Consider the following 14,587-nt stretch of genomic DNA (forward strand, 5'->3'; position numbering starts at 1 on the left):
GACTGGGAAGGCACATTTCCCACAGCGGACTCCCTGCCATCCACTAGCATCTACGGTCAGTTTGGGAGGTCAGATACTTCAGACAGGGCTGGGAAAGACCAGAAAGCTTTCCTAGACACTTTCCAGTGTCTGGCTGTTCCAAGAATTGCTGTCACTGGCATTTGTGCACTTTAAAGGTCCAAACAGTTCTGGGAGCTGGGAGAAGTAGACACCAGAGCCGGGGGAGGGGCTGTCGTGGGAGCCTGTTTGTCTTTAGCCAGTCTGTTCTCACTGGCAAGTCTTGGCTTTTTAAGCTTTTGCTGGTTCAGCTCTGTTGCAAATGCCAGCACAACATCAGTTCAGATTCTGGCTTCTGAAGTGTGACCCAGCCAGGGCTGAAATTAACTGTACAGTGCTTATAATCTGTCAAATATTAGTCATGTTGCTTAGTAAACTTCTTCCCAAGGGGTTACGATGATGTGGTAATAGAAATGATGGAACAAACTATTTTTCCCTAGCACTCATCTGACTATACTTTGGGTCATGCTTTTTAGACCTAAGATAAAGATCTGGAGTTCTTCCCATCTAAGGAAGACTTGGGAGGGGGAAGTTCTCAAAAGTCTTTAGATACCAAAAGTCAGTATAAAAATGAAAAAAAACCCCTTATGGAACAGGGACCAGAAGGGCAAGAAATATTTGGGTTAAATTGAAGCAGAGGAAGCTGAAGCAGGACATTGAGCATGCACAGATCTCCAGGGCTGAGAACCTCATCTACAATCTCTACCAGTGCTAAGCTTCCAGGAGGAGGAGGCATGGACAGATTAAATCTTGTCTGCCAGAGGCATAATAAGCTGATCTTGTAATGGGATGGGAGAGCACATACAAATATTTGTGTGTGCATGTCATCAGTCTCCATCTCACATTTGCTGTTCTTCATGGCAAGGAACTTACAGCAGTTCTTATCAGAGTTTACCCTTCAGCCTGTCTTTCTTTGGCTGCACCTGGTTATCTGATTTTCTCTGCCCTTTAAAAGGGCTTCTTGACTTTGGCACCAGAAGACTGCTGCGCGCTCAGGCTGGGAGGCCTGGCATTCGGAAATGCAATAATTGTCAGTACTAGACAACAGAATTACTTATCCTTTGCTCTCATATCATTTTATGTAGAAGCTGGGACTGAGCTGAGATGAATGCACTTTTCTTAAATATCTGATCTTCTGTGATGAGTCCACTGGGATGTACGCTTTGATAGTTGTCTCTTTCCTCAGAGAGCAGTGGCAGGAGATGCCTCTGAATCAGCACTTCTGAAATGCATTGAATTGTGCTGTGGTTCTGTCAAGGAGATGAGAGAAAGGTATCCCAAAGTGGTGGAAATACCATTTAACTCTACCAACAAGTACCAGGTAAGCGTGTGCCCTCTTGAGGGAGAGCCGCTGTGTGAAGCGCTTAGGTAAATTTGCACATGGTGTGCCTCAACTTGCTTTGGCACCAGAATCTTGTTTAGCCGTTACTTGGCTTGTAGACTGTTCAAAGCTATAAGTTTCAGTTAACTGACAATACTTGGTTACACTGTGTAAGAGATTCCAGAGCTACCTTGGCACCAAGGTGCCAGCTGCTGAGAAAAGACCAGACATGCTTCCTGCCTGTGCAGTCATAGTGCGCGGAGGATGGAAGAACTCAAATCTGGGAACAGGAATGAACTGCTGGGAAATGACCTTAACAGGTGGAACTTGGATGCAAAATAGGCCACTGCGGCATCTGTGTATAAGTTAAAGAATACATAGTAATTCCTTAGTGTCTGAACCTCTTTAAAGTGCAAGTAAATGAAAACTGGAGCGGAATATCGTGAACTGTCCTGAGCTACTGTAGTCACGAAATGCTGAGTGATGGTAATGACTCATGACCTTCACAATACATGTCTATAAAACGATTTCATTTCTTCCACCCTAGCTGTCTATCCACAAAAACGCAAATCCATCAGAATCTCGTTACTTGCTGGTGATGAAGGGAGCTCCAGAGAGAATTTTGGATCGCTGCAGCACCATTCTTATTCATGGCAAAGAGCAACCACTGGATGAGGAAATGAAAGATGCTTTTCAGAATGCCTACCTGGAGTTGGGAGGCCTTGGGGAGAGAGTGTTAGGTGAGAAAAAGCAGCCTTAAATTGGAAAAGATTCGTCCCCCATGTCCGTGTGCAGAGCCCACACAGATTAGGTGGAAGGTTAGACCCTGTTCCTGCAGGGTAACCACAGTGTTGAGTCAGGGTCACTTCAGCAGTTCACACAGGATCAGTGCTGCCTTTAACCTTCAATCCAAAAGGGAGCCTGCAGGGTCTTGTCTTGCCCGGCAGCAGGATTGCCTAGATCAAAATGAAACAAAGCATTTGGGGCCTTCAGTCTCCATGGGGCCACATGATATTAGGTTTGCTCCACTGCACGTGAACCAAGCTGTGTCTGGGCACTTAGCAACAGCTATTAGTTAGCAGAATGTGAGTGTGATTCCTGCCTCCACAGCCACGGCTAAACCTCTGACGCTGCCCTGTTATTCTTGCGTAGTTGTTTGCAGAAGCAATAAGCACTTGCTCACACTGCCTCCTGATAGGTAGGAACAGAGTAAACATGGGTTTGATGTGTTCCAGGATTCTGTCACTTGGCTCTGCCTGACGAGCAGTTCCCTGAAGGCTTCCAGTTTGACACAGACGACGTGAACTTCCCTGTAGAAAAGCTCTGCTTTGTGGGACTGATGTCTATGATTGACCCTCCTCGTGCTGCTGTGCCAGACGCTGTTGGCAAATGCAGAAGTGCTGGGATCAAGGTAGTTTATTTCTAGGTCGAAAATCGCCTTGCTCAGTACCTGTGGTTATAAAGGGCTTCCCTTGCTCTGTGTCGCTGTAATGTGAGTGAGCGAAGAGGAAACGTTAATCAGGGTTTAGCTAGTACTACTTCAGGCTTCATCTCTGAGTTAAGCACAAATGATTGTATGTTAATGGCCTGAAGAATGAGTTAGTCTCCAAACGGGGAGGGCGCTGGCCGAAGCATGTCATTTGGGTCACGTGTGCTCTGCATGTCCTGCAGTACTGGTTGAGGTAAGAGAGCGAAGAAGGACAGGCTGGGAATGGAACTGGATCTGTTGCCTCGGGATTAACAGTTTTCTTTGTCTTCCATTCACCTCCATCCCTTGCATACTGGTAACAAGTTACTGCCCGTACCTCAGGCTTGCTCTGTGCCAGGGCTTGCTAGCAGAACAAAAGCCACGTGGCGTTTTCAATCTCAGGGGACTCTGCCTTTTGGGCATTGTTGCTCTGCAGTACAGGCAAGGCTTTCATGGCAGTCTGTTTGCATTGCAGGTTATCATGGTTACTGGAGACCATCCAATCACAGCCAAAGCCATTGCCAAGGGTGTCGGCATCATCTCTGAGGGCAATGAAACAGTAGAAGATATTGCTGCTCGACTGAACATTCCTGTCAGCCAGGTCAATCCTAGGTACTGACTGGTGGGGAAGGCCAGAGCTGTTCAAAGAATTAAGCATTTGCCTCTCTCCTTGCCTTGGATAATCCCTCAGCATCTCTTCCCTAGACGTGAAAAGCTTGGCATCTGCTTAGCTCAGTGTGTTGTGGCTGTTCAATGTGTGACATGAGTTATGTGAAGAATGCACAAGGCTGTCTTGAATGTGCAAGTCTCTTGTGTATGGGAAGTAGTTAGGAGTAAGCCCTATATGGAGAACTCAGGCAGTTTCTTCCGTCCTTTCTCTGCCCTGTAGCTGCCTGTCCTGATGGCCTGTCCCCACCCTGGGGAAAGAAACAGCTGGGCGAGTGGGGTCTGGGGGCTAACTCTTTCCCTGTGAGCTGAGCATTTGCCCTGCCTAGTTCATGTCACTGCACAGGCACTACACACTGGCCTGATGTAGCAGGCAGGAAAAAGCATCTAAAGTGGCACAGGGAAGGGAGGTGGCTGTTTGGGGACTGTTTTGAGCGATGCTGCTGCAGAGTCTGAAACCGCGTACTCCTGTGATTCCGGATCTTTAAATAGAGGCTACCTCTAGTTTTGCCCCCAGACATATTCTTAGTCAATCTTATTTAGTAAGATAACTTAAAGGTTCATGGGAGAACTCTGGTAAAAAGAAAATGCCTAGTTTGTTAGTCACAATCCAGACTGAATTGGGCTACTGCAAGTAAACTGTTTAACTGTTATGTGCTGTTTAGAGAAAAGAGCTGAAACGCCACCTGTACATTTGATCGCTTAAAGCCTGATTCTGTCCCTCTTGCTCTCAAACTCTCTTCTGGTTCTGACTGCAGATGGGTAAAGGGAGCAGGACTTAGGCTGGGTAGAGGAATTGACACTAGTCAGTAGCCACAAGCAGGTTAAATGTGAAAATGGAATTCCTCTTAGGAGTTAATGTTTGCCTTTCATAGCCTAGTGCAGAACTGAGGCATCCTCAGAAGATGTGCTTTGGCGTAAGCAGGCTGTTTGTAGAATGGCTGGGCTGTCTGCTTTGCTTAGCTTGACCCAGCCTGTGTTTGGGCTGGAGGGTAGCCACGTAGCTTATGAGCTGTGAATAGAGACACCCTGTGGAATGAAACTGCTTGGCGAAGACAAGCGGCTTGGCTGAATTATTCTCCTTTTTTTTTTTTCTGTGAGGGTAACTGCACAACCTAGCAGTGCAGGCTGGGGATCACTGGGCTGTGTGACTGAGCAGGTCAGCAGCTGGCTGTGAGGGTGGGGAAGCTATTTCCCTGTCTAAACTGGGTCATGTCATTAGCTGTGTGGATAGTCTCCTAGTCCTATAAGGGATGGTATGCTGGGTTAGGGAGGTGGTATTTTCCTGTAGCACGCAAGGTACCAAACCAGTCTAAATATAACGTTGCATGCTTTTGCTGATGAAGAGTGTAAAATAGTCTGATCTGGCATAGTGTGAGCTCTCTCTGTGAAGAGCCACGTGTAGATCATCAGTCTGTGGTAAAAAGGATTGCCTGCAGAAGACCACAGCATCTCTTGTGATGCTGGAAGCTAACTGCCTGAGCCAGGGCTTCCTTTCTCGTGAAGAGGCCAAGAGCTGTGGAAACAAATAGTCCTTGCCTTGATGCATTTTAAAAAGCTGTAGAAAGAATCAGGCTACTCATGGGGCTTTGTTGCTTAGTGCTGTTTTCTTGTCTTTTTTTTTTTTTTTGTGTTCCCCATCTACCTTTTAAACTTGGAGCATCAAGCTTCTGTGCAGAGGCTACCTGGATTAGTATTTAGTCACAGCAGGAGTTGGTCTTTCCCTAGAGCACTGAAGAGCCATAGTTTTATTTGGTAAATACAACTAATGACAAACTTAGTTTAACTTGTGTAGTAAAACATCGTATTGTCTCTTGATTGCAGGGATGCCAAAGCTTGTGTTGTTCATGGCTCGGATTTGAAGGACATGACTAGTGAGCAACTGGATGACATCCTGATGCATCATACAGAAATTGTCTTTGCCAGGACATCTCCTCAGCAGAAGCTTATAATTGTGGAAGGCTGTCAGCGACAGGTAGGGAGAGGGAGTCCAGGGTATAATGAGAAAGATCTGCAGACACACATATAAACCACCAACCAGTGCTGCTTTCTGAAGTGGCAGGGCTTGGTCTTCTTGTATGCCCTCAAGTAAAGGGCCAGACTAGATCTAAGTCTGTCAGCAGCCTTCAGCTGCTGATGTCAGGCCACTCTGCAATACATAAATATAAGGATCTTGCAGGAAAACATCTTCAGTTTGTACTTGAGGCTTCCTTCTGATCCTAGGATGTTTGTTAACACACTTAATTCCTAAATGCTGTGGAGGTCCTTGGGAGAGGAGGATTCAACATATTTATGTATTGTCCAACATCTCCTTTGGAGAGAGCAGCATGATTCTTTGATAAGCCTGATCAGAACTGGGAAAGAGGTGAGGGGAGGACAGGGAGAAACTGAGGTCTCTTTACAGCAAAGTGAAAAAGTGCTTTTTATGCTTTATCTCCTTGAAAGATAGGAGAAAGCTTTTCTGCCTAAAACATCGTGTGGTGGTTTCAGTCTTTCCTTCTTTTTGACTAGGGTGCCATTGTAGCAGTCACAGGTGATGGTGTGAATGATTCCCCAGCCCTGAAGAAGGCTGACATTGGTGTTGCTATGGGTATTGCTGGCTCAGATGTCTCCAAGCAGGCAGCTGACATGATTCTGCTAGATGATAACTTTGCCTCCATTGTCACTGGGGTTGAAGAAGGTGAGTTTACAACTTGTGTGGAGTGGTGAAGTGCTATGCTTCAGCAGTATTACTTACTGACTCCCTCTGAAATAGAGGCATCTGGAGGGCTCTACTTTATCAGAGTTGGTCTCCATGCCAAGTGTTTTCAAGGAGGGCAGTGTTTTCCTCCTCGCTTCAGTCTTCACCCTTTCCATGGGACCAGCAGGACCCTTTGGGATGGGTAACAGTAGGAAGCAACTGAGTAACAGAAGCTGCTTTGTCCTTTTCCCTGACGCTGACCCTACAGTCACCTTTGCCAGCCGAGTCTGACACATCTTCTGCCATGATGGAGCAATAGCTCTCAAACAGGAGCAGATCGGAGGGAACCTCCAGGGGCTCTTGATGATTTTCAGAAACTAGGGCTTAGTATCCTACTGCTGTATGCAATGAACCCTGATTGCTGCAACCAAAAGTATTACTCTGTAGAGGTGGTGCCATGCATGGAGCACACAGTCTCACCCTTACTTGCAGGAGAACTCTTCAGCTTGCTGCGCTAGCATTTTGCCTTTCAGTGTTTACCACTGAGGCTGCTTATGAGCTACTTGGTTGCCTTCTGCTGATAAGTGAGAGTTACGTTGTCCTCTCTTCATTGCCCCAGGGCGTCTGATCTTTGATAACCTGAAGAAGTCTATTGCTTACACCTTGACCAGTAACATTCCTGAAATCACGCCGTTCCTGATCTTCATCATTGCGAACATACCCCTTCCCCTGGGAACAGTCACCATCCTCTGCATTGACTTGGGCACTGACATGGCGAGTGTTTTTTTTTGTCTCGAAGAAATGTGTGTGTTCTTGGGTACTCTGAAGAAAGGGTGGGTGGAATGAAAATGCTTAAATGCAGATTTCTCTAGTATTATGATTTGGAAGAAGTGACCATTTGATATTGCCGGTCTCGTGGCTCTCCGAGTCTGGATCCTTCAGTTCCATGTAACGACAGACTGGGGATGGGGAAGGGGTAAGGTCCTTCCCAAATACTACAGCTGGGGCTTTTGGGCAGTGCTGTTTCTCAGGCTGAAAACATTGGGCAGGGAAGGCTATATACAATGGAAAATTGAAATGGTTCTAACAGTGGTCCTGCCACCTCCAAAGGTCCCCGCTATCTCCCTGGCATATGAGCAAGCAGAGAGCGACATCATGAAGAGGCAGCCCAGAAATCCCAAAACAGACAAGTTGGTGAATGAACGGCTGATCAGCATGGCCTATGGGCAGATTGGTAAGCTGGTCTGTTTGCTCTGGCACTGATCTGAACTCAGTGGTAGCGGGGGTTATACCATCCTGAGTCGGTTCTGCTTATTTTGGTAGGGTTGAGGTCTGGGTTGGGTAAACCAGAACCTCAGGCTGTTAAGAGCTTGCCATGATTCTGCCCCTGTGGCACATAGCGGTGGCTTGTGCAGCTTGATCCATTGAATTGCTTTCACAGTAATTTTGTTTAATTGCATAGTGCCGTAAAGGAACTGGCCGACAACCAGCTCTCCTCTGGTTCAGACTTGTTCAGCAAGAACATAGATCCCATTGTTAGTTTAATTAGAAGTAAAGGATTCTCTCCAGCGTACCCCTAAACACACAGTATTAGGAGCCTTGATTAAAGGCAGCTACAGAGACATGCCCAGTTCACAGGACAGGAGCTCATGCTTAATTGCAGCAGACCTTGGGAACCTTCTTGACTGTATTTTGCAAAGGTTGGGGGGTGGCTAAGGCTTAACGAGAATACAAAGGGAGTTTTATCTTTGTGTCATTGAGTGCCATGCCATCACAGCACAGAGCAGAACAGAAGTAACTGTACAAAGTTGGGAGCAGAAGCTGCTCGGCAAAAGGGTTGCAGCCGAGTTTGATGTTAGTGTGAATTATTTCTATAGCAGCTGCTTGGGAGACTGAGCCCCACAAGGAGTAACTTTTTTAGGTGGCTGGGGTCTCCTGCAAACTGCTTTCTGTTACAATTGCACTGCACAGTAGCTTCGTCAGTTTTATCATCCTTTCTTATCTGTTTAGGTATGATCCAGGCCCTTGGAGGTTTCTTCACCTATTTTGTCATCATGGCAGAGAATGGTTTCTTGCCTTCTGGCTTGCTAGGGATCAGAGTTCAGTGGGATGACCGATGGGTTAATGATGTGGAAGACAGCTACGGGCAGCAATGGGTAAGTTTTGAGGCACAGCTTAGAGGCTGTCAGCCAGAATACTAATGCCTGCTGAACTTGATGTGAGCACCAGAGAGCAAAGGCATCATGTCTGAACTAATGCTTTCTGCTTTGTCTGCTTCCTAGACCTATGAACAGAGGAAAATAGTGGAGTTCACTTGCCATACAGCCTTCTTTGTCAGCATTGTGGTTGTGCAGTGGGCAGACTTGATCATTTGTAAGACCCGAAGAAACTCCGTCTTCCAGCAGGGGATGAAGTAAGTCAGGCTGTCCGTGGAGGATTTAGAGATGGACTCCATGTACTCTCCAGCATGTGGCATTCTAGTTCTTCATCCCAGCAGCGTTTGGGCATCTTGGCGTAAATCTTGAACAATGGTGCCTTGGTGGTGAATAAAAGCAGGATGGTGTGGTACCTGTTATGGTCATGAGGCTGAGACGAAGTGAAATGCTGACTTCTGCTGGCATTGTCTGTGGGAACTAGCCCACCGCAAAGGACAGTGATGTACTCCAGCACGCAGGCTTGTGCAGCAGCAGAGCGGCTGACGTATCAAGAGATCTGGTGGTATGAACCCCAGCCTCCTTCTGAACTTATGACGAAAGCAATTGCTGGTTGACTTAGCTGTGAACTGGAATGTCTCTGTCTAGAGACACAAAAGACCCTTGTGACAGCTGTGCCATCAGCTTGGATGGCCTGATAGTCCCCACCTGATGGACTTCTGGGCTAGACCAGAATGTCTGTTTCCATTCACTACTATGTGGCATACAGGTGGTTTTTCAGGATGTCATCTGTGAAAGTAGTTTGGCTCTGACTGCCTTCCTCTTTCTTCTAGGAACAAGATCTTAATATTTGGCCTCTTTGAGGAGACTGCTCTGGCTGCCTTCCTCTCCTACTGCCCTGGAATGGATGTTGCTCTAAGGATGTACCCTCTCAAGTAAGTTGTGTCACTCTTTTTGTGCAGCCGGCTGCGCCACAGAACAATAGCGCTTGGGTGGGGAGATGGACAAAAGTAGTTGTGAGCTTGTGGAGTGTGAAACCTGGTCTTCAGCCAGAAGAGCTCGGGCTAGAGGGTGTGAGTGATCCTTTGCTGTAGTGTGGCACGCTAGGAGCTTGCTTTTCTTTTGTCCTTGTGCAATCTTCAGGGGGAGTCTGCAGTTGAGTGTTCCGCTAAAAATTAGCAACACAACTTCAGTTGTTCGCGTGCTGCAGTACAGCTGCTGTTGTACTTGGTTGCATGGGGTATTTTTCTGGGTAAGGGACTGCACCTCTGAAGAAAGCCAGCTGAACTGCTCTGAAACTTAGGCCAAGTGACCCTTCTTTACTAAAGAACTGTTGATGACATCTTGTGCCTTTTTCTAGCTTCCACAGAAATAGCACGAGTAGTAAAGTCTTTGAAAGATGCTGCATAGGTGCAGTGGACCAGTTGGTGCATAGTAATTTTCCTAACAGTTGGGAAGGTGCCAACATCTTAAGCGTTGCTCAACAGCATTGCAACATTTCCTGGTAGGGTTTAGTCTCCAACTTCAAACAGTCCTCTGGCTTAAATGCTGTGAAACTTTCATGGCAAAAAAATCCTTGTACGTCTTGTGTTCCACTCAAAGCATTTTCTGGAGCTTGGTGCTGAAGTGTGAGCATTTCCTAACAAGGAAGCTGGCCTCTGCCCAGTGCCTGCAGCAGTTAGATATTGGCACGTGTAAATCATACGGGAAACCAGTGCAGTTCAAGTGAACGAGACTCTGGGCACAAAGGTTATGTGTACTTAGAGGAAATACTGCTGGATTAATAGGTGGGTAGGTGCTGGTACAGAGATGAACAAAGGTGCCCTGACACACCTCATATTCAAATTAATATCCAATAGTGGATGAACCTATTGGAGCAGAAGACTTGGTGGTAATTCTTGGCTTGGAGGATTCTCAGCTGAACCACAGCTTTGTGGGAGCCGGTGCACTGGCAAGCTGGGACATGCCAGCCTTCCTGCACTCTGCTGTGCCTTCAAGCCAGAGCTCTGCTAGGCAGAGAGCATCTCTGCTGCCTGTGTTCTCACTGTCTCCTCTCCCCAACAGGCCAACCTGGTGGTTCTGCGCTTTCCCGTACTCCCTCCTCATATTCCTGTATGACGAAGTCAGAAAGCTCATTATCAGACGCAACCCTGGTGGTAAGAATACGCGGCTAATCTGCGCGTTTCGCTCCCCACCTCTTCATGCTGCCGAGCTCTGTAGAAGCTCTGTCAGTGCTCAGGGACTCCCAGCGCCGAGCACTATGCAGGGGGGTATTTTGCTCTGCTTTTTCTTCCTCAGCATTAATAGTGCACTTAGTTCAAGTTAAGGGGTTTCTCTGTCCCTCTCCCTTGCATTCTTCTGTAGTACAGGAAAGTATGCACTGAAGTAGATGGAAGAGATTGATCAGTGCTTGGGTAGTTCTAGAAAGCTGGAGCAGGGCCTGAAAGCTGCAGCACATCAACAATTAGGCAAGCTTTTTCCATTGTGATGGGTCACTTACTAGCTCAGGTGCTACAGTGCAAGTTTTTAGAGCCTAAAAGGAGCTCTCATGAACCTCATACTTGGTCTGCCTGAAGACTAACTATGCTTTCTCCCTCCTTTTTCTTTAGGCTGGGTGGAAAAAGAGACCTACTACTAAAAAGCGCCTGTGAAACATTCCACGCACAGCCCATGCGACCTCTCCACCATCTCCCCTGTGTGCGTACTTCATCTTTGCAAGTGCAGAACTGTGCCTGGGCAGGAGTGAGCTGAAACTAAAGGAAACATGAAGAAACATGGACTGGAGGAGAAAGTGAGGGGGAGGTTAGGGTGAGGAGAGTGTCCGACCATCAGTCCATGGCGATGAGAGTTTGAGTAGTTTTATGTGCCTTTTTGTTTTTGTAAAAGGAAACTGAAGATTTTATATGTGGATTTTTACAAATAAAGATTGATTATAAGAGGATGCCCCCACATGGTCTCAGGTGCATGTTTTTCTGAAGGCAAGAGCTGGTTCAGGGCAGCCTCCCCTCCCTGCTTAGAGTGTGGTGGTGGCAGCATGGCGTAGGTCCCTGGCTCCCCGTTTCTGTAGCGGGGAAGCAGAGCTGTGTGACCCAGACACAACAGCATATGCAATTTTTAAAAGCCCTGGTGTGTCCAGCTATCTAGCCTGGTGTCTAGTGTGACAAGCTGCTTGCAAGCACTTGCATTTCAAAGCGTAAAGCTCGGGAAGCTTGCTGGCCTCTAGCTGTGCGTCTCGGCTACTTTCCCCAAACATAGTGTTGAGGGGAGAGCAGAGCTCGTGGCTGAGTGTCTGCTCTGGCCTGCTTTAAGGGGCTGGGGCTTGCCTGCTGGGTTCAGAAGGAGAACAGGCTCCCACTGGATGGCACTTGGATCCAAGCAGCCTTGTTCTCAAAATTGTGACGCTGATTTTCCTGCTTGCTTTGCCAAGCCAAGGGGTAGCGTTTCCCACTGTCCTCTGTGCATGCGTGCACTTGTTCCAGCATGGCGCTTGCCCTAGCCTGATGCTGGCTTGTGCCTGTGGTGGAGTGAGGGCTGAGGCTGGTCATGGGTACAGGATCCTATGTATTCCGCTTTTGAGGAAGGCGTTGCTCTTGTCTGGACTCCAAGTTGGCTCTGGCCTGAAGTCGGTTATGCTTCTTCCCTCTGAGTATGTAGTAGTTTTCCATATGCTCTGATTTACTGTCTGATGCTTGTATGGCTCACTTCTGAGAACTCAGCAGGAGAGCTGGTGTTTTGCCTGTGGACAGTCACCATGAAGCCCTAACTTCACGCTCCTATTGCTGTTGTGCTAACGCCAGCTGGAGGTGCTTCAGGCTCCTATTGCTGGACTGCTGCTCTGTGCCCCCCATAGATACATGTCTGCTTCTGCAGAGGATCACTAAACCACAGCACTGAAAGGGTCTGCTGCTAAAACTCCATGTTGTCATCCATCCTCCTTATTGTGCTTTTTTTTTTAAGGGGGTATTTGAAAGCCAGGTCACTTCTCTCATGTACTGAACAGTATGAACTCAAATAGCAAGTAGGGGAAAAATGACAGGCTGAGGGTGGCAACTGTTTAACTTGTCTTGAATGCTCTAATGTGGAACCCTCAGCTGGAGATGATTAAAAAAACCAAGTCTTCCACTGGTTGGAGTCTGCCCATGCGAACAGCTGAATTGGTGCAACTGGGCGTGAGGTGATCCTAGCTGGGAAGGGGGCATAAGGAGTTGCACTAAGGGAGGAAGGAAGAAGGTGGGATGAATTTTACTGGATCTGATGATGACAAAGCAGTGATGCAGAAATGACGCTTGTTCCACCCAGGCGTGACACTTGCTTGAACTTTTTGCTTAGTGCCTGAGACTTCCTCAGAGTCCCAGTACAATGAAGTTGTGAAATCGGTGCCGCTTGTCTGATGCAGGTGAAAAAAATAAAAGGAACCTGTTCTTCTCCCTGGTGCTTAAGCTTTAAACAACCTTAGCAGTGGGCCCCTTGCTAGAATAAAAGATGTAGGTGAAGTGGGACCCCTGAGGGTCCAGCTGCCTGCCACCGCCAGCCACTGTCCAAGCGTGGTCAGGTTGCTGACAGCCTCGCTGAGCTGAGGTTGGGATGTTGGCAGGGAGGACAGGGGTCCCACACCTCTGAGCACCTGTGCCAGAGCTGAACCCGTGCCCCGCGAGCTTGCAGGGTTCCTCCCTGGGCTGCCCTTGTGCTGGGGCTCCTTTGCAGCCAGGTCCAAGCCTCATCTCATGGGAATGCTTCTCGGCTACGCTTGCTGCTCAGGAGTGACACCTCGCCTGGACACCTCGCACCAGTCCAGGAGCGTCTCTGGCATTTTGTGCTGTCACTTCCCAGTCTAGTTACAATCTCCTGAAAGAAAACTATTCTGTAGCCAAGCCTGGAGCAAGGACTGGCTAACGTTAAAGGAAAGCTTCACCCCACTGCGACTGCTTTAACATCGTTGCCTGGGTGAGGGACTGAGGGAGCCGTGACTGGGGCAAACGGGGCTCTGATGCTGGGGGAAGGCAGCAGGTAACCAGGGCTGGGGTGGTGGCGAGGGCAACACAAGGTGTTTTGTATTGGCCCTAGATGTTTGTCAACATTTACAAGCTAAGCAATGCATGGTAATCGCAGACTAAAATTATTAAATGTCACCAGAGGCAGAGTATAAGGTGTAGGCTAAAAAAGTTGCAGGTTTTTATAAGGAGTGACCTGTACAGACTCCTCATACTGCTTTGAAGGGCTGGTCCTGAGAGGTCATGAAACTGTGCGAAACTCCTTCTTCCCATCACGGTGCAGAAGTGGAACGACTGTTTGAACACAAGTTCATTTCAGCCATTTTCCCGGTGCTGAAACTGCCATGGTAACAGTATTTGCTCCGTTCCACTCACGTTTATAGAGTCAGCATCAGCTGCACGGGGACTGCGCAGCCGCTGCCCTGGTGTTGAGCCTGCTGTGACTGGGATGGGTCCAGCCACAGCCTGCTGTTTTTGGGAAACCAGCCTGGCCGCCCCACGGCACGCAGAGGGTCGGGGCCAGCCACATCTGTGGCAGCAGCACGCTCCGCCTTCACTGGCCCAAGGGAGGTGAAAAAGCCCAACTGGAAACCACCTGAAATTGCTGCACCGGTGCCAGGCGTGGAGCTTTAATCGCTGCCCTGCGGGCCTGGCAGCCGGGCCAGGCGTGAGCAGCAGGCGCCTTGCAAAAACTGTACGGGGGAAAAGCTGGAGCCGCTTCGCTCCCCAGACCTTGGCTTCAGCCAGAGGCTCCTTCCCCAGCCCAGATGAGCCAGGCTTCGAGGGCAGCCCTCTCCGTGAGAGGCTCGGTGCATGCAGAACCCCCCCACCCCTGCCGCCATGCACAGGCAAGTGGGCAAAGCCATGGAGGGTCCCCGCAGGGTCCCCGTGCAGCCCCGGGCGGGGAGGGGAGGCAGGGCTGAGCTGTGGGCTGCCAGACGGCCGGGGCGGCTGGGGATGAGCTGGCACAGGGATGGTTTTGAGTAACAGGAAGGTCGCATCTGCTGTGATTAAACAGCATGGGACCTTGGGTGACCATCGCCGGTCGGCTGGGTGTCATCGCTCTGCGATGTTTTGCCTGTGGGTTTGTCACCTTGTGGGGAGAGCACATGCAAGCAGCCCTGAAGACCGCCTGGCTTTTGTTCTGCCCCTTTTTATGCAACTTGAGCGCTCTGAATAAGGCTCTGGGTGCCCTTTTGTTTCCCACCCAGGACCAGGGAGCTTTCTGAGACACTCTACCTGTTGTCACCT

At 48.6% G+C, this 14,587-nt stretch overlaps 1 protein-coding gene across 1 annotated transcript in view; it reads left to right on the top strand.

Moving 5' to 3' along the window:
* Positions 1 to 11,310, top strand: part of ATP1A1 (ATPase Na+/K+ transporting subunit alpha 1) — a 32,674-nt gene extending 21,364 nt beyond the window's left edge. The window contains exons 11-23 of the mRNA XM_075437204.1: positions 1,244 to 1,378; positions 1,926 to 2,118; positions 2,614 to 2,789; positions 3,322 to 3,458; positions 5,337 to 5,487; positions 6,024 to 6,192; positions 6,812 to 6,966; positions 7,303 to 7,426; positions 8,203 to 8,348; positions 8,475 to 8,605; positions 9,179 to 9,280; positions 10,410 to 10,501; positions 10,955 to 11,310. Of these exons, the coding sequence (XP_075293319.1) occupies positions 1,244 to 1,378; positions 1,926 to 2,118; positions 2,614 to 2,789; positions 3,322 to 3,458; positions 5,337 to 5,487; positions 6,024 to 6,192; positions 6,812 to 6,966; positions 7,303 to 7,426; positions 8,203 to 8,348; positions 8,475 to 8,605; positions 9,179 to 9,280; positions 10,410 to 10,501; positions 10,955 to 10,983 (1,740 nt within the window). The 3' untranslated portion in view covers positions 10,984 to 11,310. The remainder of the gene's footprint in view (positions 1 to 1,243; positions 1,379 to 1,925; positions 2,119 to 2,613; positions 2,790 to 3,321; positions 3,459 to 5,336; positions 5,488 to 6,023; positions 6,193 to 6,811; positions 6,967 to 7,302; positions 7,427 to 8,202; positions 8,349 to 8,474; positions 8,606 to 9,178; positions 9,281 to 10,409; positions 10,502 to 10,954) is intronic.
* Positions 11,311 to 14,587: the final 3,277 nt, after the last annotated feature.

The sequence above is a fragment of the Opisthocomus hoazin genome, chromosome 1 (genome assembly GCF_030867145.1).
Source record: "Opisthocomus hoazin isolate bOpiHoa1 chromosome 1, bOpiHoa1.hap1, whole genome shotgun sequence".
Classification (NCBI taxonomy): Eukaryota; Metazoa; Chordata; class Aves; order Opisthocomiformes; family Opisthocomidae; genus Opisthocomus; species Opisthocomus hoazin.